This window comes from Nannospalax galili, unplaced genomic scaffold, assembly GCF_000622305.1.
Source record: "Nannospalax galili isolate Female #2095 unplaced genomic scaffold, S.galili_v1.0 scaffold271, whole genome shotgun sequence".
Taxonomy (NCBI): Eukaryota; Metazoa; Chordata; class Mammalia; order Rodentia; family Spalacidae; genus Nannospalax; species Nannospalax galili.
Window position 1 is genome coordinate 3,395,484 of NW_008331789.1, and position 21,863 is coordinate 3,417,346.

Below are 21,863 nucleotides of genomic sequence, written 5' to 3' on the forward strand. Positions count from 1 at the left end.
GAATCTCTTTATTTCCATCAGAGCATGCACTACAACTTGAAATGATGTTCCCAAATGGTGAGCTCCCTCCCTCACAGTCACTTGATAGGGTAGGTTTTCTGTAGTGGGGGCTTTGGCCTGCCAGTGTTCCCTAGCCCCTAAGCAAAAACCAGGAACCCAATAATCAGAACATTGCTTGAACACTTAGATGCGAGAGTTCTAATACTTCATGTTTCCTGATTTTCCAACCCTATGGACTATGTACCATCCCTGTCTTCATTTAGCAGAGGACATGACTGAGGTAAAGAGGTTTACTCAAGCAAACAAGGCAGGCGGAATTTGGCAGCATCCCTACCCATTCAGAATAATGAAGAATTATAAAAGCTTTATGGAAGGGGCCAGTGAGATTGCTCCTCAGGTAAAGGTACTCAAGTGGATTTGGTCTCTGGAATCCATGTAAAGGTGCAGGAAGAGAACCAGTTCCACAAAGTTGTCATCTCATCTCCCCATGCATCCCCCAGCACATAATAAAGAAAATTTTAAAAAGGTTTATGTGGGAGGAGATTATTTAATTGAATGGGATAACGATTAGGCATTTGTAAGTAAAGGTGCAGAAGCATCTATGTGGTTGTGCATGAAGAGAGATGGATTATATCCTTGGAAAGATACTGTACAGAAAATAAATAACTTCATGACAAACAAGGAAATAAATGTGTATGGGAAAGAAACACACACACACACACACACACACACACACAGAGTTGGCGGGGGGGAGAACATGCACTATATCCATGACAAACAAAAAAATAAAAATGTGTATGAAAGAAACACACACACACACACACACACACACACACAGAGTTGGCGGGGGGGAGAACATGCACACGGACCTTCCCTAGCACTGTGTAATTTGAATAGGAAGCACTTGGACATTCTACTTTCAACAACAAGATGCTAAAGGGGAACACATAGGACATGGTCACCTTCATCTTTCCAGTATCAACATTTGATTAGAAAAAGGATGGATCATAAGTGAGAAGACAGCTGTGAATTTGTGAAGAGGAGACCGGTTTGGAGCCTCTTGAAGCAACGGGGATATGGAATCATGGATGTAGACCAAGCATTAGGAAGTTTCAGAGAGCTCAGAGTTTCAGAGTTTCAGAGTGTGGAATCCTTAGGTGTGAGCAGCAAATATTTCTAGTGATAAGTTGGAGAGGTTTGAAGAACAACCCAGAACAAAGCTCTCCTGAATCAGAACAGTGCTCCCCCTCTGGGTGGAGTTTTGAGCAGCGCACATTTGATCAGTATTGGGCTGCACACGCCTGCCTAGGAGTTAACTTTGACTTTTGCACTGAAACATCCACATAAACAGGCAGGCACTAAGCTCTCGGAATGTCTTACTTGGAGAATTTAAGCACAGGAACACTTCGTTAGGTTTTGCAATGGCGGTCCATACTAAAACATAAATCACACCAATTTTGTTTGAAATCTCGTCTTTAGAAGGTTGTGTGTTTTGACAAACCTTGCAGCAAATTTGGTCCAGCTTTTGGATTTGTAATGAAACCTGAAACCCAGCATGCTGGCCTGCTTTGGGGTCTCCTAGCACAAGTTCCAAGCAGCCTAGTGTAATGCCTTTCCTAATCCCATCCTGGCAAACAGCATGACTGTGCTGGGCTGTGCTGTTGGAAGTTTGAAGTGAACTCTGCAAGCATTTCTTGCAATTGTGGGAAAAAGACTGATCAAGCCATGATTTGGGGGACATTTTTGCCTCTGAGTATTCTTCAAAGTCAATTGCAGATTTAGCAATACCTAGCCCCTGTTGGCTAGTGACTGGGAGATACCCCAAGCCATAATTGGGGCAGAAAGTTAATTAATCGGCTTATTAAAAAAGAAGAAATGTCTCATTTGCATACATTTGCATTCAAGTCTTGCATTCATCTTGTTTTTCGGTGGTCCTCGACTTCTTTTTTTCTTAATACCACTGACCTTGTTAGATGAATGCATTTATATTTTCTGTGGCTGGGCTTTGTTTAAGTGTCACATGTTTCGTTATCACTGGATCCAAAACAATTTCATTATCTTGCAGATCCCTTCTTTCTCTTTGGTGATCCACTCCACCCCCACTCCATAGGCAGTTTGGGTTTTCTTCCACTTAATATACCACAATTAGGAAAAGATATATAGACTTGGCCATTTTTGAAAAGCAAGACCTTGTCTCTGTCAGAGTTGGGCATGCTGCTTGGGGGACAATCCATCCAATTATCTGCAATTTCTTACTCAACTGAATTTTCCATGCTTATTTTTTTGTGGGACTTTTTCTCTTTTGCTTTTCCTGTCTTACTGGGAGGTCTGTTTTTGGGATTTTTTTTCTCTCCCCTCCTAGAAATAAATGTCTATTGCCTTGTGGACAGATTTTAGACGGCCTCACATGCAGGTCATAGTGGTTGATTTTACCTGAAATTGTGTAAGTAATTGAACCGAGGTCCCCTAAAACCACCTTTAAAGGGCTTGACTGAGGCCTTGGGAGGAGAGAGAGGGGGCTGGGCAGAGAGGTGATTTGTAAGGATGGGGGAGGGGAATGCTAAGACTCTGCAGGCTCTTAGAAGGACCACAGGTACAGCCAAAACTCTGAAGGGAAGTGAGAACCCAGAGGACTCTTCCTTGGAGGAGCGTGAATCACCAGGTCAAATTCAGAGGCACCAGAGTGCCAGTCAGTGTTCTGTGTTTGGTAGTCATCACATTTCGGATATTACAACAGTGTGGCTGTCAGGGGCGAAAGGCTCAGGCAGTGGGTGAACCACCTCTATGCTAACAAGCTTAGCAATCAGACTGTGCAGGGTCTTGGTTGGAGAAAAAAAAAATTAAAATCCAGCCATAGACCTCTTGTCAGGCTATGAAGAGAATTATATTTTCGAACTAGTCTACAGGAAATGACCTCTCCACCAACTGCTTCTTTAAAAACAAGCAGTGGTGCCTCCAGCTATCCAGCTTCTCTCTCTCTCTCTCTCTCTCTCTCTCTCTCTCTCTCGCTCTCTCTCTCCTCTCCTCTCCTCTCCTCTCTCCTCTCTCCTCTCTCTCCTCTCTCCTCTCTCTCTCTCCCCTTCTCCCCCCCTTCCTCCCTACCAACCTCCAACCTCCGCTCTCTCCCTCTCTGAGCTCCGGCGCTCCCTCCTCTCCCGCGCTCCCTCCCTCCCTCTCTCCCTCCCTCCTCGCTCCCTCGCTCCCTCTCCTCTCTCGCTATAGAGGGCTCCCACAGCACTTCCCACCAGTGTGTTCAGCTTGCCTGCCTGCCTGCCTCTGTGTGTGTGTGAGCGTGTGTTCGTGCGTCTACTTTGTACTGTGAAGAACGCAGCCCATGTGCTCTGCATGGACGTTACTGATACTCTGTTTAGCTTGATTTTCGACAAGCAGGCAAGATGTCCAGCACACCACATGACCCCTTCTATTCTTCTCCTTTCGGCCCATTTTATAGGAGACATACACCATACATGGTACAGCCAGAGTACCGAATCTATGAGATGAACAAGAGACTGCAGTCTCGCACGGAGGTAAGCACTTCAGCCTTGGCTTCTGTTTGTGGCTAAAAAAAAAAAAAAAAAAAAAAAAAAAAACCCAAAACACTGCGTGGCCTTTTCCTGGGGTTTCTGGTTAAATTTTATGGGAAGTGTCCCATTAGCTACTACCATGTATGTAAGAAATAAGCGCAGGATGAATCCAGGAGTTTGAATGCCGCGTTTTCAGGACAGCAACTCTCGGAGTAGGGGACAGTTTCTGCCGGAATCTTGGAATCTTGAAACTGGCTACCCAGCACTTGGTTCGCTTGCAGGGTCCTCAGACAAGCAGCTTTTCCAGAACTCTGGTGTCTGCAGGCTCGGAGGCGGTCCTGTTTATTGAGATAACAGTTGCAAGAGATTTTGTGATCCTTTGCATTGGTAATATGTGTGTGTGCATACATGATATAAGATATGCATATATAGTACAAATTTGACCTGCACTTACTTTGTAAAGTGACTAAAATTGAGGTAAAGGGGACAAGAGAGTGGCCCTGCCTACTTTTCAGAGCTAGCCCTGGAGGGAAACGTGTTTGCGGTATTTCTGTGTTAAATTCAGAAACCAGTTGTTGGAGATAGGAGGGTTCCAACAGGGTCCCCTCTCACAGATGATGTACCTCCCAACTCTACCTTGGGACAGGAGCTGGCTCAGCATTCCAGTCAGCAATAGTTTTGTGCATTGGTGATCTCCTGCCTGAGAGGGAGACTGAGCCTCTCAGGCAGTGAGCAACTCCAGGACTTTTAGAACTTTCCAAACACATAACTTCAGACTCCTCTCCTGCAATTTAAATATTTAATGCCAGTTGACTTTTTCCTCTGGGCTGGCTGACTGGCACTACATGCTGCTGGGTTGCTTACTTGCCTGTAAGTTGTGGCTTTTTGTTTTTACTATAGATGTACCAAAGTCACTTTAGGAAGTAGAAATCTCTGGGATTTGAGTTTTCTCTGCAAAAGTACAAATACCCAGAGGATTCGTGCCAGTGAGAGTTTTGGGGAATGGCTTTGGTAGCTATTTAGATCGAAGATTGACTTTTAATTTTGAGAAAGGATTTGATTAGTTTGTATGATAAAATAAAACACACTTGCTTGAATTGTCAACGAAGCCATAGGGAATTCCACATTTAATGTATTGAATACAGCTAACAAGATGTGACCTGCTTTCTGATTGGCTAACTGCTGGACAAGGGCTTGTGTTTTTCTAAAAGCTGGGCTGTCTTTATCCCTGCTGTTTTCTTTATATGTTAATGTACCATGGATGTTAACTATAATTGCTGGCCCTGTGGCCATCTCCAGAAGCCAGTATCTTACATATAAATGTTGTCTCTTGTGTTTAGGGTGGTGAGTTTTTGGCAGTCAGCAAGATATGTGTGTGTGTGTGTGTGTGTGTGTGTGTGTGTGTTGTGTTGTGTTGTGTGTGTAATAGTTTGAAGCTTTATAACAGTGTGTTGGAATCTTCAGTCCCTGCCTGAGCCTGCTTTCAGAACTGGAAGGATAGGAAATATCTTAAAGTTCAGGCACCCAGTAATTGCAATGCAACTTTGAAAAAAAGAAAAACTCTTTCAAAGTATGACTAGTTTTTACAAAAGACACCAGAGGCCATTATGGCTTAATTCTTGAATAGTAACAGGATTTAAAAATAACCTGTATCCAGCTTACATGTTAGAAGGTTGTGGAGGCCTTCAGCAGGGTGTCTTCCTTTACTGCTGGGAGGAGCCTTGCAGCAGGCCTTGGCTTCTGGGTGCCTCTGGGCCCTTCCAGAGCCCTGGGCTGCTAGCTTTGAGCTGGGCGATCTCCCCACCCTGGCCCCCATACAATATCCCATAAGAGGTGCAGTCAGTCCTCCACTTTCGTTTCATGTTTGAGACATTTGGAAAGCGACCCATTAGTTCTATCTTTTCCAAAATGACACATTAATCTTTTGTGAGAGCCAAACTCAGGAACTCCTAACTTTTAGATTATAGGCTATGACTTTGAAAGATTTTGCTCTGACTAGAAGCAGCTACTACATAGCTAAAGAACCAGGAAAGGAAAGCTTGGTTTGACAAATGTTAGAGTCTTTAATTCTGCCAGACAACTATTTTTCAGTGTGTCCTGGAACTAACCACCACATATGTACCCCTTTATTATATCTTTTTACAGTAATTATCTAAATAATTATCTTGACACATGTCTCAGCACCATAAATTTGTTTTCATAGAATGTGAAAAAGACAGTATCATTCATTGCTTCTAATATATTTATTTACATTAGATATTGAATTTTGATAACTTTGCAAAGTTTTATGCAAAAGAAATAACTTTGCATAAAAAAGTTTCAGGTAGCTTTAGCAATGGTAGTCATTTATGATAAAGCTCTTCTCCATCCTGAATAAGAATTGGTTATAATAAAATAAAAAGATATTAAAGATATTCTGTAAGAATTACCAGCTTATTCACAAAACAACTAAGTAGACTGCCAAATGATCACTTTTAGAGCTTAGAGAGTATGGGACCCATTTGGATCTTCTCTTCCTCACCTTTTTTTTGGCTTCTCAGGTTTATAGTACATAGTATAGTATTATTTTTATTAACTCTGATAAACACACATTGGGTAATACTCTTAACTTTGTATTCTTTTTGGAACATACACTTAACTAGGAACAAATTATAACAAATCAGTTTTGATGAAGAAACTGTAATCAAGTTTGTAGGCATTTCCTTGAGACCTCTTTTTTTAATTAATGGAAATAAATGAGCACAGAACCATGATGCTGCTCACTGGCCTTCAGTGACTGACCCCTATAGCATTCTCCCATTGACATTTCTTCCAATTAGATAAAAGTCTTGCCAACACTAGGTACTATTGGTTTAGAAAGTGTTGGGTTAGGAATTAGTCCCGTATCTAACTTTTTTCTATCACTTACTAAGTAATGGGTATGGAGTCGGGATTTCCTCCTCTGCAAATTGCTCACAATCTCCCTTGAATTTGAAATTTTAAAATTCTTTGTCTTAATATGAAAAAGTATAAAGAAACAGATTAGAGAGCACAGACATTATACTTTGCAGGTTGCAGTTAGTTCAAAGCTGCAAATGGTAGTGAAAGAATTGGTTGTTCCTGGAGAAAATGTGCAAGCATGGATTCTGTCAGGCCCTCAGTTAGCATTTGCCGACTAGCAAATTTGGGCCTCCAGGAGGTAAAAAGGGGAGAGAGAACTCCTGAACCTTCCCATTGAAATGACAAGGACAACTCAAGGTTTTTGTTGGGGGCGCTGGTACCTCATGAGGAACTAAGGGTACTTTGGGTTTCTGCGTCTCAGTCCCCTCTTACCTTATACCCTCTACATTTATTTTATCACAAGGTCACTTAGCTTCCTAATCTTTATGGCAAAGAGTCTAAGAGATGGGACTTAGTCTCTTTAGAAAGGAGAATGAACACATCAAAAAGTAAGCAACAGATACATGATTATGTTTTAAATGCTGCTGTGTATTCTGGGAAACAAAACCTCTTTGCAACACTAGAGACTTAGCTGGTTGTGTTGGATCCTCTGCTCCTACCCTACTTTAAAATGAAATGGAGAGAAACTTTACGCTTTCTATCACTGTTGCTTGACAGAGAAAGGGTTACGTTTTCCACTGGGTATGTGATCACAAATCGACCCCCTGTCTCCCAAAATTCATTTATTTGAATGGCCTCACTGTGCCAAATGTATTTTGGGAGAATTCAGCCGTACAGTTATACAGTTTATCATGGCACACAGAATATGGTTAGATAGTACATAAAATATTTCTAAAGAATTCAGAATTTATTGTATGAAAAGCTTCAACAAAGACAAAATGTGCATATAATTTTTTGTTATTTCCTGAGGTCTGCACCATGAGATGAAAAAAAAGATATGTTATCCAAGGACGTCACAGTGATCACCATCTTAAGGGAAGAGATTTAGCTAATGTTGGATTATTGTAGAATTTATGTCAGTTCATCAAGTAGACTTACAAACTTCTTTGTGATTAAGTTTTCTATATCTTGTTCCCTCATGCAAATGACCCAAAATGTCTTCATTCCAAAGAAGATGTCTTTAAGTCTCTGGATTTTTTTCATCTTGGCACTTCTCTGATTGTAATAAAATCCCATAGAATGCCAGGAGCCTGTGAGTACCCTTATGTTTTGAAGTTGTTTCTGGTTTTTTCTTTTACCAACATTACACATCCTATTCCAAAAGAGAAAACTATGATTATACTCGGAAGCAGTTCACACAAGGATTTTATTAGAATTACAGTGTTTAGTTCTATAGTATTTAATATGAACACTTAAAAATGTTTGAAGACCTTGAAATTCAAATCTGCTGTTTCTCACCCCTCATCAGCTTAACTCTAAAACTCCCAGGGGAGGAACTGGGAGGGGAGTCGGGGGCTCTGTCCTCTTTGATTTCAGCTACATTTTTATATACTTGGTCACAGGGTTTCACGTTGTAGCATCATGTTTATTCATGAAAGAGCTCCCTATCCTTGATGCTTCGGGTTGAATCTAGTTAAAATGAGATTAGGTATTTTGGGTAGGTGGAAAAAATAAAATGCTTTGTAATAAGTTGAGAGATCCCTTTCCTTCCCCCTAGAAATTTAGAAAGAAAATTTGGGAATATCCTGATCTGTATCCTATAAAGATTTCTCACTGTTCAAAAACGAGGACTTCCCAAGTTTTTTGAAGGAGGTTGGTGAGGGTTGGGGGAGGGGCTGGTATTAGGAAAGCAGCTATTTTGAAAATGTTAAATGAAACCAACAGTGCAGGTTTAAAAATGAGAACTTCCAAACGCCTTGTTTTTCAGGCCGTCTTCATAGCCTCAGAAAAGCAAACTGTAGGACTAGTGAGCAGATTTTACTTTCCTGAGGTCTTCTTGCCCCCACACCCCATTTTCTTACTATGGAAACTGTTTTTAATTAAAAATTGCTGCAAACTAACTACTTGTAGGAAGCTGAGAAGAATTAAAAAAAAAAAAAAAAATCTTTCAGCTTCCATTCAGCACAGATTCTTACCAGCTAAAAATCAATGCCCAGACATGATGTAGGATTTAAACATGATACAGTTTTTTGAACATTTACTTTATTTGGGTTTCAGAAAGAAATTAATTTAAATTGTATGGAGAACAACACCTCCATGAATCTCTTTTTATTGTAACTGTCCCCATTAAGTCATTTTTGGAGGAACACAGAGCATCCCTTTTCCAAAAAAGCCAACAAAACATAAAGCAAGCAACTGGAAACATTCCATTTTATAAATAGCTAAGAATTAGATTCATAAACATTTTAATGCAGATTGAGTTGGTGGGCTTCAAAATAATAAGTGATTAAAATACAGTCTCTTCCTAAGGTATCAAAACACACAGCATTAGAAAACATTCAATTGCTGTCCACTACCACACTCCTCTGTTGTACTGCAGCTGACATTTTTGTTGCTGTTGTTCTTTTTCTCTTTTTCATCTACTTAAGGCAAGAGCCATTTTTTTCTTTCGATGTAAATTCTGGCAGCAACCATCAGAACACAGGCAAATCTTAATACTTAAAACGTATTTTTTTCAAGAATTCCAGTACTTCAGGCAGTGATAATATTAGGCTCTGGAAATAGAGAGGTGATTAAGACATTTTCTGTTCTTGGGATGCTTGTGATTTGGTAGTTGAGGGAGACTAGGAGACCAGCTGCTGCAGTGGGGTGCCATGATGGATTCGTGCAATGCATCATGGGTGTGGATGAGCAGAGAAAGTGTACAGCTTCCTGAAAGACACATGGGATGCTTGAAACTAGCATCTATGGAGCGTTTAATGGGGACAGTCTTTGGTGAGATAGGTACTACTAACTGTTGCATTTTTTCTAACGAGAAAACTAGAAGCAAAAATGTTCAATCAATTGTTGTAGGAGACCCATGTGAAGGCCATTCAACTTTGGGAGTTGCGCCTCCACGTTATAGCGTCTCTTGAAATAAGACACTGCCAGGATTCTTGTTTCATCCATAAAAACTTTTAAAATGTGAATGTGTTCATTTTATCCCAGGATTGGTTGACTGAGGTGGCTCGGGGTGGACCCCAGCACATACGACATGTATGATTGTAAAATCATTCTACCAGCTGTCTCTCACATGCCTAATTTAACTTCAAAAGAAACCATTGGAAAGGACGGGAATAACTTGGGTTATTAACAAAAAGACAGGAAAGATCCTAAGTCACATACCCCATGAAGAATACTCGGTAAATTCATTTAAATTCAGAAGGGTCTCTGAAATTGCAGACTATTATGTATCACCACCTGAAAGTTTTATTTTTTTACTTAAAATACATCTTGGTTTCTATCCAGTGGTTGACTCTGTTAATGTCGGTGTTGGTATTGTGTGGGTTTGTTGGTTTGGTTTGGTTTTTATTCTGTTTTTTGAAACAGTGTCTCACTCTGAAGCCCTGGGTATCCTGCTACTCCCTGTGAAACCCAGGGTGACCTCCAACTTAGAGCAGTTTTCCTATCTTGACCTCCTGAGTGCTGGGATTACAGGGAATGCTCTACCAGTCCTGGCTCTGGATTTTAAAGAGTAGCAGGATCAGTAAAACACTGATTCTGTTTTTTGATAGTTTCCCTTTGCCATGGGAGCCAATGTAAGTATTAGGAGATTAAATTGGAATTAGAACTTGGTGCAGCATGGGCTTCCTTTGCAGATAATCAGTTAAGAATAGGAGACAAAAACAACAAGATGCATCCAGTATGTCTACAGCCTGTCTATGGAGACGTTCTCTGTGGGAGAAGATGCTCCCTTCCAATGCTTGCAGACCATGCTGCCTACCTTTGAGGCCACTGCCTTTATGGTAGATGCTTGGCAGTGATTGGAGATAAGATGGATCTCCTTCTTTCATCCACTGCTAAGTCTGGGATGCATGCATACTGCTTCTCCCTTAAGAGATAAGGAAGCCATGTCCAGAGAGGGAAAGATCAAGTCCCCTCCAGAGCACCCTGGAATCTGAGTCCCTAGCAGCTGGAACTTCTGACTGCCCAGTTGACAGCTCTTTCCAGGAGCATACAGTAAAAGCCTCATTCCAGTGGCCCACACCCTGTTGGGATTCTATAGTCATAGCCTGTGCTTACATCAGCCACGCATTTCATCAGGCTCCTTTGATGTTTCAGTCTTCCCATTAAAAAGAGTAGGCATGAGCTGGAGAAATGGCTCAGCAGTTAAGAGCACTGGCTGCTCTTATAGATGACCCGGGTTCGATTCCTCACACCCACATGGTGGCTAACAACCACCTGTAACTCCAGTTCCAGGGGATCTGGCACCCTCTTCTTACCTCCACGGCCATTGTACAACACAGGTGCACTTACATACATGTAGGAAATATACTCATACACATAAAATAATAAATAAAATATTTTAAAAAAAGAATAGTCATAGCACTGAAGACTTAGTAGACTACTCTGAAGAGGACCCTTCCTTGTCTTGGTGACATTATGATTCCTCCTCCTCCTCTTCCTCCTCCTCCTCCTCCTCCTCCCTTTTCTAGAGTCAATGGCCTATGCTCCCAGCTCCCACTCCACCTTACAATCCCTTCTCTATAAACAGCCCAGATATTTTTGATGCATAGATCAGACCACAAAACTCTCCCCTCCTCAAGCACCCCTTCCACTCAGGACAGGCTCCGAAGAGTTCACTTTACCTTCACAGCCGGTCTCTCCCTTTCTTCCCATGGTCAGGGGGACTACTCAGAGCCATTAATGTGCCCGGATGATGAGCTTCACAACTCAGTCTTTACTGTCAATTGGGGACTAGGTCAGTGGCTTCTTGCAACTCTTATCAATAATAAGAGACATAATCTGAATTAGAATTTGCCAAGATGCTGGCTTTCTTTGCAGGTGCTCAATTTGATATCTCAAATACACACACACACACACACACACACACACACACACACACACATAATTAAATAAAGGGTAACGAAGGGAAAAAGTCTCAGCAGACCATATCTTCTCTGATAATCTATATCAACATCCCCTTCCCAAGGAGGCCTCCCTCAGCCTCCTCAGAAATGAACTCCTCGTCACTTTTTATCACCTTCATTGGCTTTACAGTAATCAATGCAGGCTGGTGTTCGCTGGCTGATTCTTTATGTCCTCAGTGTTTGCTTGTCCTTCTTGGAATAAGAAGGCCTTGAATACAGGGATATGGTTGTCTTATTCGCAGTTATCCAACTCATCCCCACAGCACATGGATGGCATGTTGAATATGGAAATTAAGTTGTTTTACCATCATCCTGAGTGACACAGGAATTTGCCCCTGATCTTACTCACAACTGCCAGCACTTCTTGTTGGAGATGACTCTGAGTTTAACAGCCAGGGAGACACTGCTGCCTGCAGGACAAGATGCTCTGAGAAAGGAAGATTGTCTCTCTAAAGACAAGGGACTGAAGGTTTTGCTTGGGAGGACTGACTGTTGGGAATCTTCTGAATACAACCTAAAGGTGTTTTCTCATTTGATATACCGGCCACTTCCTCCCTCTCCCTCTGCCTCTCCCTCTCCCTCTCTTTCTCCCTGAGGCCCACACAGATAAATTATGATAAAAATCATAATAGTACCTTATATTTCTTAGATCACTTTGCATCTGTGGCAATTTCTCCCAGGGCCACCAATGAGCTTATTTTAGGTGATTTGCACCACAGAAAATTATGTCAGTGTATAATGCTGTGGTGTTTAATAATGTTGTATTTGCTAACTATATGATGTGTGTGTGTATGTGTGTGTGTGTGTGTGTGTGTGTGAGAGAGAGAGAGAGAGAGAGAGAGACTTGTCCCAATCAGATTGTTTAACATTTATGTATTTGTTCAGTTCCTGTTTAAGACAAGTGTATAACTTTTTTTGCCACCAGATTTTTTTTACACCTTTGGAGAAGAGAGGCCTCAACTTAATATCACTTACAATGAGATAGATTTAGCCTGAAACCTCCTACTTGTTGTGACATCTCAGGGACATTTTTTTAACTTTTCTGAGTCTCAGTTTTCTTAGACTAGACTGTATACTGTAAAGGGCAACTGCTTGTAAAATGCATGTTGTAGAAGAAACACTAGACACAAACGGTGACTGTTCGATACCTTGTCCTCCGCACGTTCAGAAACTTAAGTGTTTTAAGTAATGTGATACTTTGCCCAACATTCTAAAATGTTGTGAAAATACATTTTTCCATAGCATGAACTTGAATATTGTAACTTCATGAGCAAAATTTGAAATAACATGTCCTAGGGTGTGTGAACTTGGTGTTCTTTTCACATGTGGTGATTCTGTTAGTAGTGATGACACAGTCATCATAAACTGTCATGTAGGAGACATGGTTTGGTGAGGTGCCCCTCTCTCCCCCAAGCCATGGTCACAGTTTTCTCTAGAAATACCTGTGGCTGAGTATTAAATGTTGACCAGTCTATGAGATCAAGTGCACTCCATCCTGCTGGGAAAAGGCTACAGTTAGGGTTTGCTTCATGTAAGAACTCAGTGGAGACAACTGAGCCTTGACGTTTTCCTACTCAGTGCTGCCGAGGTGGGGATGTCTAAGCAGTGACCCCAGGAGAGGACTGGGAGACATAGCTCTGCTTAACTTACTGTCCATTTCTTCTAAAGAGGAGCACTTTTCATGCAGCATGCACTGGCTGCTCCAAGAGAGCTGGGTCCCTTGTGTCTCTGGACTGATCCCAGCTCTCCTTTGATCTAACCTGAAACCTTGTAGCTTAGCCCTTCACATAGTGGAAATGCACACAGTGAGCCAGGGATGTGCTGAACTGTACTGTGCAGTCTCTCTCTGGACAGAGGGATCATATTCGTGTGTATTCATGTCACCTATCTCTGCTTTCATTTTAATGGAGCGTTGTGTTGACCTGTCCTCCTCATTTCAACGTAGACCCTCTTTAATCACTTTATAGAGAAGTTTTTAAATGACATAGATCTTCCAGTACTTCATTTTCTTGACCAGGTACTTGTGATTTTTATTTAGGGTTCCACGTTAATAATGAGTTAATAATAACTGCTATCAACCTTACTGGAAATATATATATTGCATAATTAAAATACATATTAAATTATTTGCAGATTACATTCTCTCTCTCTCTCTCTCTCTCTCTCTCTCTCTCGATGGTACAGAGTTTGTGAAATTTTGCTTCCCAATGTAGGTCACTTCTTAGGACTCATGAGGATTTTATCTTGATACTGAAAATCTGTGTAGACAAGCAAAAGCTAAACCAATAAACCAGGCAACCATTTGGCAGCATACACAGAAAAGCACGCCTTCTTAGGCCTTATCATTTTAACCACGATTAACCTGCAGTTGGCTGAAATTTCTTACTTAGGACTGAAATGAAGTGATCACATATAATACCTATTTTTGAAAGGCTCTGATTAGGTGAAGCCTGCCTCTCCGGAGTTGGCTGAATTCTGGTATTTCAATGCAGGAGGGGACATAAGGGCTGTCCAACTCAAGCTCTCAATTCCAAAGTGTAGAATCCAGACCCAAGGAGGACTTACCTGGACTGTGACAAGCGACGTCAGGTTTTGCAAGCCCCTTCACTACTGTAAAATATAAAACTGGCCAAAACTAAACCTCTTACTAACTTCCAGTGTGTACTATGATCTCATAGCAGTCTGGTACATTCCAAACACTTTTTCCTTTTTGTTTTCTAAATGCTTGAAGATGGCCTTGCTCCGTAGCATCCCGTTATTGCTGAAACACGCATCGCTGAAGTCATTATGTTTTTAAGATGCTTTTATTTGCTAATTTATTTTAAATGAAGTCACATATGCTTTCAAATGTGCACCTGTAGATTTTAAAAGCATTCGTACAGTGTAGAGTATTTGTAACATACACCAATGGTAAGATGGTAAATAGGCATCCTCTTTAATTTTACCATGCAAAAATTTCTGTTAACATTTTAGTCAGTGGATTTAATGTGCCCATACGTACACAGAAATCATTCCTTCCTGAGGCACGAATTGGGCATTCTTTCCTTTTTAATTTTTTATTATATTTATGTATTTATTTGTGCAGGTACACACACACACACACACACACACACACACACACACACACCCCTCTGTGAAGATCAGAGGACAACTTGCAGGAGTTGGCTCTCTCCTTTCACCATGTGGGTTCTTCCTGTGGATCAAACTCAGGGCATCATTTGGCAGCAAGCATCTTTATCTGCTGAGCCATCTTGTGGTCCCTGAGCATCCTTTCGATTCCAGCTCTTTTAACTAAAATCATGAACGTTTCACCTTGTCCTTAAATCTTCTTAAAATGTAATTCTAGTTTTCTGTATTATTCACACGTCTGTTTATATTTGATAATTATCATCACACAGTCACACTCACCTGCACATACACACATACATAAATCGCTTGGTCTCATTTCACCATAGTTTGTACTCCACGAGTTTGATATTGGTAGCAAGCACCCTTCTCCCCCAGCAAGGTATAGGAATGCTGGTTAAGGGCATCGACCAACGTGGTAACTGTTGTGATTCCCAGAAGCATTCAGTGCCAGTCAGAAATCCTGAACCCAAGATTCCGTCCCTTTCACGGACATCCCCTCCTCTTTGAGGCCAGATCCTATTTTTCCTCTTGCTTTTCTTTCTTTTGTATTCTTTCTGAGTGAAGAAGCAGACAGCCTCATACAAAGGTCTGAAAATCAAAAGACTTTGCACAATTCATACTGGGAAGAGGGAGCTTGAATTAATGTTCAGAATCAGTGTTGCTCTAGAACCAGCAGGTTAGGATGTAGCAGGTTAATTTATGGCACTGTTTAAAGGACATCTTTTTCATTCAAGGAAAAAAAAAAGGTGCCTCCAAATTGGCCTGTGTCTTGGGGTGCATACAGCTGTTTTATCGTTCTCATGGGATCGAAGGGATCCTTGGGGTCAGGTGCTAGCATATCCACACTCCCATTCTTTGTAACAATTGATACTGACTCTGTCCCATGCCATCTTTTTGTTGTTGTTGTTGTTAAGGCACATACCATTTTGTAATTAGTTTCTGAGTTATCACCGTTTTTTAACGTAGGTAATATGCATTCCATAAATAAACCTCACACCCTGTGTTTCTATTACAAGGAAATGGTCAGTTGTATCCATGTGGCCCAGCATTTGCATTAACTGCTTAATTTCTGAAGTCATACACATTAATTTCTTTACTTAGTGGTTGTACAGCCTTAGGTGAGTTAATGTACTCCTCTGTGTCTGAGTAGTCCTTATGGGTGAAGGGGAATGATAGAGCTATACCTTTAGGTTATGAAGATCGCCTGAGATAATTTTTACCAAGTGTTTAGCATAGTGCTGTTATTGGCTTACTTGTTTAGTAGATACAATACAGACCATCTTCTGTGTGTGCTCTGCCCGGTCTAGAGATAGATAGGAGAGCATTCCTGTCTTATAAGAGCTTAGTACGGATACAGTAATTATCAAGAAGGAAGTTCTTGAAGGATGAACGGGAATTTGTCAATTGAGGAAGGATGTTTGGAAGGTTGATTTAGGTAGAAGGAAGAGCAAATACTGAACCTTGAGAGGCGATTTTACATTTGAAGGATGGGGCTTTAGGCATTGCTAGGGTTCAAAGTATGCAGTGTGTGTGTGTGTGTGTGTGTGTGTGTGTGTGTGTGTGTGTGTGCATGAGCGCGCGCTTGGGTGCATTGAGAGTGGATTGGTGACAGTGGTAGGAAATAATACTGGGTAGAAAGCGGGGTCCAGAGTGGGAAGGTGTTGGCATGCTCATCCAGGACTGTGGTTGTTCTTTTAGAGATTGTAAAAGGACTGCTGCAGGGTTAGTGCAAGCAAGAGCCCTGGCACAAGGATTTAGCCTCCTTGTAGCTTGATTTTTCTGTGTATAAAAGGGAACAACAGTAGTCTCCACTCCAAAAGGTTTTTTAGGAAACCTAAGGAGATAAGATTTCTAGGACCTTATGCCAAGCCCTGTCATATAGTACAAATTCACTTAGCACTGGATTCTGCTGTTGGACAAAGGGAATTAATGGAAATGTTTTGGGTCCAGAGTGAAACCATTTGATCTGCCCTTATGCAAGATCACTCTTGTTCCTTGTGGAAGAAGGAATGATCTCTGTCTTGGAGCACATTTGTCTGCTTAGAGGAAGGATTCAGGAAATGGAGGGATACATAAAAAGAAAAATTGTACACACTTGCTGGCTGAGCTATTTTTAACCTTGTGTATCTGAAGCAAAGGGTAGATATTCATGTTATTTTTCAAGATGCAAAATTACTGTAAGCCAAGGTTATATAATTTACCAAGTGATACATTTGTGTGTGTGTGTACATCATTGAGGTCCCCAGTTAAGGGGCCTGGAACCTTCAGCAGCTATTTTGGAGACCAGGTCCGAGGTCTCCAGTTCTGTGTCATGTCCTCTTCCTCTCCCAACAGAACTGGGACCTTTGGGTAAACGAAGAGGACTTGACATGACTTCTGGTGAAACTTCATCAGCTGGTAGTCAGCACAGTCTGGTTTAATGACCCTGCAGTGGTGTGGTACTGAGTCAAGGGAGAAGAGAAAATAGCAAGTACTGGGCTCTGCCACATCTAAGAGAGATAGCTTGAGTTCTCTGACTCAGTCTCCATGTTGGTAAATTGTGAAAATGACTCATTCACAGGATCACATTCCCAGTGTTAAATGTCCCAGTTTAGACAGATGGCCAGGCTCGGGGAGGGTCTAGGTGGTGTCTGTTTCCCTCCCCACTTGGCCTTCCTTGTCCATTCCAGACGCCCATCACTTTGCTCATTATGCCTGTGTCTGTTGTTAAGCTCATGGCCTTTGAGAAGCCTTTCCCTTTTCTGAGCCTGTTTCCTCTTCTGAGCTCCCTTGCTTAGGCTAGATAGAAACCGTAACGTTTTTTTCCACCCTGGAGCCCATGATTGCAGTGAGGTGGACTGTTGGTTTCTGTTAGGAATCTGCCACATTAAACATATCAAGGGCCACGGCATGCTTTTGAATTCCCGTGGAGTTTCCTCTACCTGTTTTTCTCCCTCTTTCTTGGATGAAGCATCTTGCTGAGTCATAGTGTCTACTGGCTTGCTTTTCACTGGTTGGAGCCTGAAGACCACATTTTGCCTTGAAATGCATTGTGCGCTGTTGTTTCAGAACCGGCACCTAGAGGAAGGCCCACTGACTGCTTTCCTGCCATCCAAAAGGCAGTGCGAACGCGCTGTTCTGAAATCACAGAGTTCAGGGGTGCTCTGGACTTTAGATTTTTCAGAAAGGTTAAAATTCATCTGAACCCAAACTAGAAAATGCACTTACGGTGTTAGGTTATTCTGAAAGACTGTTAATGCCTGTTGGCTTAGTGCATTAAACTGCTTTGAAATGATCATTTATGTATACTAGTTTAGTAACTCCTTGCTGGGAGGGTGATTTAAACCCATTTTTTTCTGGACACAAAACTTTGCATTTATCTGTTGAAAAAATACTGCATTTGAAACAAATAAACATTAAAATATAGTTTATTATATTTCCAGGCGTTTATCTGAAAGGAAAATATGTCAAGACATTTATAGTTAGGAACTGAAATGGCAACCTTAATTCACTCCGTTGTATTTACAAGAAGCTCAACCTGCTATAATATTACCCATACTCTGGGGACTTCCTTGAAGGGATACTAGATACTTTCGATGTAATGAGGATGGGGGAGGTAAGGAAAGAATGGATGGGGAATGGTTTCCACTCCTAATTCTATATTTCCTGTGGGTTTTTTTTTTCTTTATGGAGGCAGGAGAAAGACAGAGAAGAAAGAACTCCGCTGTTAGTTTTATTACGGCTTTGGTTTTAAAACCATTTAAGATGGAGCATTCACAGTGGCACCCTGCAGTGTCCTGGATTGAAGTACACAGGCTTATTCATTCCTCAATAGCTGCTGAATTTTCTTTAATATGTGCTCAAGGATGGAGGCGTACAGGAAAGGCCTGCCCTCAGGATGCTCTCAGCCTAGTCGGAAAGACAACCAGCTAGGCATCCAGCTATGATGAGGGGCCACAAGTGTGATGGGCAAGAGTGGGTTGCTGAGAGCAGCAAGGACGGCAGCACTGAGCCACATGCAACAAACACGCCCACCTGAAGTTCCTTGTGTCATAAATTATGATCTAAATATGTATATGTTTGATCTAAGGCACCATTCACTTTTTGATGATGCTGTATATGTGGTGATATTTTGAGGAATCAAGCTCCTTAAATAGTCATAGAGAGGGAGACAGAGGTAGGGAGCAGCAGTGTCCCGGCAAGGACTACAGACAGGTGCCTTGACCTATTGTAATCTAAACCTTGGGCAAGGGAGAGTCAAAAGGGGGCTCCTCTAGGCCCACTTCAAAGCTAAGATGTCACAAAATTAACCACTTTTATTTTCTTGACCATGAGAAATCGTCTTAGAATAGATAGAAATTTAATCCTTACCAAGACGTTGACCACAGCTCATAGCAATTTATGAAATTTCCAGGTTATTGCATAGTGGGTCAAGAAAAGAAAAAAGCCAAATCCTTCTCCCTCAGCCATGATATATAGTTAGATAACACTGAGGGAATGTCAGGAAGAAGTCAATGGTCCAAAGGTTTTCGGAGTCCATTGAACTGAGGCAGGGGTCTTGCTGAGGTAAAGCATAGGAATGATGAATGATTTGTTGAATGCTGGCTGCTTGTCTGGGCTGCTGCATCCCTGACTCCACTGAGCCACACACCTCTGAGCATCCCCCTTTTTCAGGCGATAAAACTAAGGCTGAGAGAGACCCTATCATTAGCTCAAGATTTTACATTCAGCAAGAACCACACTATAGCACAATCCTGGCTATGCCCAGCTACAGAGAAGAACCTCACTTCTCAACTCCATGACCCTCTGGACCATGCTCCACTCACAGATGAAGAAACCCAGGCCTGCAGAGGTTTCATATTTCACAGTGTCTCCCATCTTCCACTTCGGGCCTACCACAGCTGCACTGAAAATCCATTGTGAAAATCACACCCCTGCAGACTGCTTGAATTCAAGGACCATACCATGTCACTATCACAGAACCCATGTGTGGGGCAGAAAAGATAATATAGAATATTCTTGACTGAATGATAAATACCAGAGGAGCAACAGGCCCTGGTGTTTAAACACACTGGGTGGGAATGCAGCGTAAGTTCCACGCAAACAGGGCCCATGTCCACCTTCCAGGGAAGACAGATAGATGATACCAAAGTGAGTTGTGTGAAGCTCTCCTGAGTCACCCACCAGCCCTTCTGTGTGCAGGAAGAGCTGTCTGGTCTCCTGTCCTTTCTGGCCAGCACTAGCTCCCTGTGGCTTCACAGAATGTTCTGGATTTCAGCTCCTTCCTCCTATCTCCTTGGCAAGCTATCCATTGCAGTACAGAAAATCCCTACTGTTCAACTGTATAGATTATTTTTATTTCATTTCATCACCCAGAGTTGAAAGGACCAGAAATCTAATTGACATGCACTAACTATTGAGTGAACATCTGAAGAATTTTAAGGAGGGTACTGTCTTTTGTCATTAGAATTTAGAACATACACGAGGGAATTGGGGTCCTGGATCATGGCGGTGGCTGGAAATGGTTCTGTAGGGATTAAAGGATTTAGATTTGTGGTGAAATGCTGGCTTCATGCCTGGAAAGCAAAGGAGGGAGAGGAAGGGCCAGGGTCCCACAATTCCCTTCAAGGACATATGCCCAATGACCCGAGAACCCCCCAGTAGGCCCCACCTCCTAAAGGCTCCATCTCCAGATAGTATCACCTGGAGATCAAGGTTTTACTGCATGGGATTTGGGGGAAGACACTCACATCTAAACTTTTGCATGTACAGGATTCCGTATCACTGGATTTCATGGATGTAAATTTGGCTCCATGTTTCTCTGGAGAGGCTCTCTCTTTCCTGTCCGCCCCTTCTGTAGTGTCAGAGTCTGGGAGACCAATGAGATGTGTTTCCCAGAAGAGTGTTTTATAAGGTATTAGGTCACATGATAGTGGAGGCTGAGCTGGGGAGTTAAAGGTGGAGAGTCTACTGTGGCCCTGAGGGTCTGAGCACAGAAGGTGACTGTCCCTGCTCACACAGTCAGGTAGTTCATTCAGTCTTCCTCTGTCTTAGGAACTACTCAGGCCTTCCATGACTTGACTGATGCCCCAACCCCGACCCCTAGTCTCCAAGTCATTTGCTGATCTCAGGGAAAATGCTTCTTGGGCTCATCCAGTAATAACCTTTAGCCAGATAGCTGGACTTCCTCAGGCTCAGTCCAGTTGGCATATAAAAATTATCCATCACATCCTCCCCTGTCAATTCTGCCTTCCCAGGTATTATAGGAACTGCGGTTGCGGATCCTGTAATGTTTGCTAAGGTGTTTGGATCTGACAGCACAGTAGGGAACGACTGCTGTTCTTGAGCAGATCCGTGAAAATCTCACTCCTTCCTTTGGTCCATGTTCATTGAGCAGGAACAGGCATTTAGCATGCAGCATTGCATAAAAGATATGGGCCTTTTAAAAAAATCTTATTTATTGTTTTTATTTTATGTGTATGCGTGTATTGCCTGCATGTAGGTAAGTGCACCTGTGTCGTGCAATGCCTGCGGAGGACAGAAGAGGCTGTTGGATCCCCTGGAACTGGAGTTATGGACAGTTGTTAAATATGGGTGCTGGGATTCGAAGTCAGGTCCTCTGCAAGAACAGTCAGTGTTCTTAACTGCTGAGACATCTCTCCAGCCCAGATATTGGCCTTTTTAACAGGAAACTTACAACCACGTGAGAAAGATGAAAAACAGTTGCTAATTCTAATTAATGCATATTTATAAAGTATAACATCCCTATTCCCTATTGGCAATTTGGGTAACCCCTTCAGAGGATGGAGTGTTAAGAATAGGAGGTAGGAAGTGGCTAGGCAGTTAGGGTAAAAAGATCCCAAAGAAATGTAGCCAGTTTCTTGGCTAAAAGTCAAAATGTCCTTGGGACTGTTAGCAACATGTCAAAAGTATTTGGGAGCTTGTATCTAATCCTTAAAAAGATTTTACGGTTCCCTCTTCAGAGGGGGGAATGTTATAGTACCCAAACGCCCCATAAAAAGAAAGAAAGAAAAAAGAAAAAAAAAGAAAAAGAAAAAAAGAGATGGGGAGCTATGGGAGGTGTTAGAGGGAGGGAGTGGGCATGGATTTGATCAAAACACCTTATATGCATGCATGAAATTCTCAATAAAGTTTTTGTAAAAGTTAAAAAAAAATGTTGCTGGGCATGGTAGTGCACGCCTTTAATCCCAGCACTCAGGAGGCAGAGGCAGGCAGATCTCTGTGAGTTCAAGGCCAGCCTGGTCTACATGGTGAGTTCCAG

At 42.0% G+C, this 21,863-nt stretch overlaps 1 protein-coding gene across 10 annotated transcripts in view; it reads left to right on the forward strand.

Annotated features, from left to right (window-relative positions):
- The first annotated feature begins 3,070 nt into the window (after positions 1 to 3,070).
- Ldb2 (LIM domain binding 2) overlaps positions 3,071 to 21,863 on the forward strand; it is a 375,355-nt gene continuing 356,562 nt past the window's right edge. For 9 of the 10 annotated variants that reach the window (XM_008826869.3, XM_008826874.3, XM_008826877.3 and 6 more), the window contains exon 1: positions 3,148 to 3,527. In XM_008826869.3, coding sequence (XP_008825091.1) covers positions 3,396 to 3,527 — 132 coding nt within the window. In that variant the 5' untranslated portion in view covers positions 3,148 to 3,395. Of the gene's footprint in view, positions 3,528 to 21,863 lie in introns of all 10 variants that reach the window. The other variant, XM_008826878.2, reaches the window with a different exon arrangement.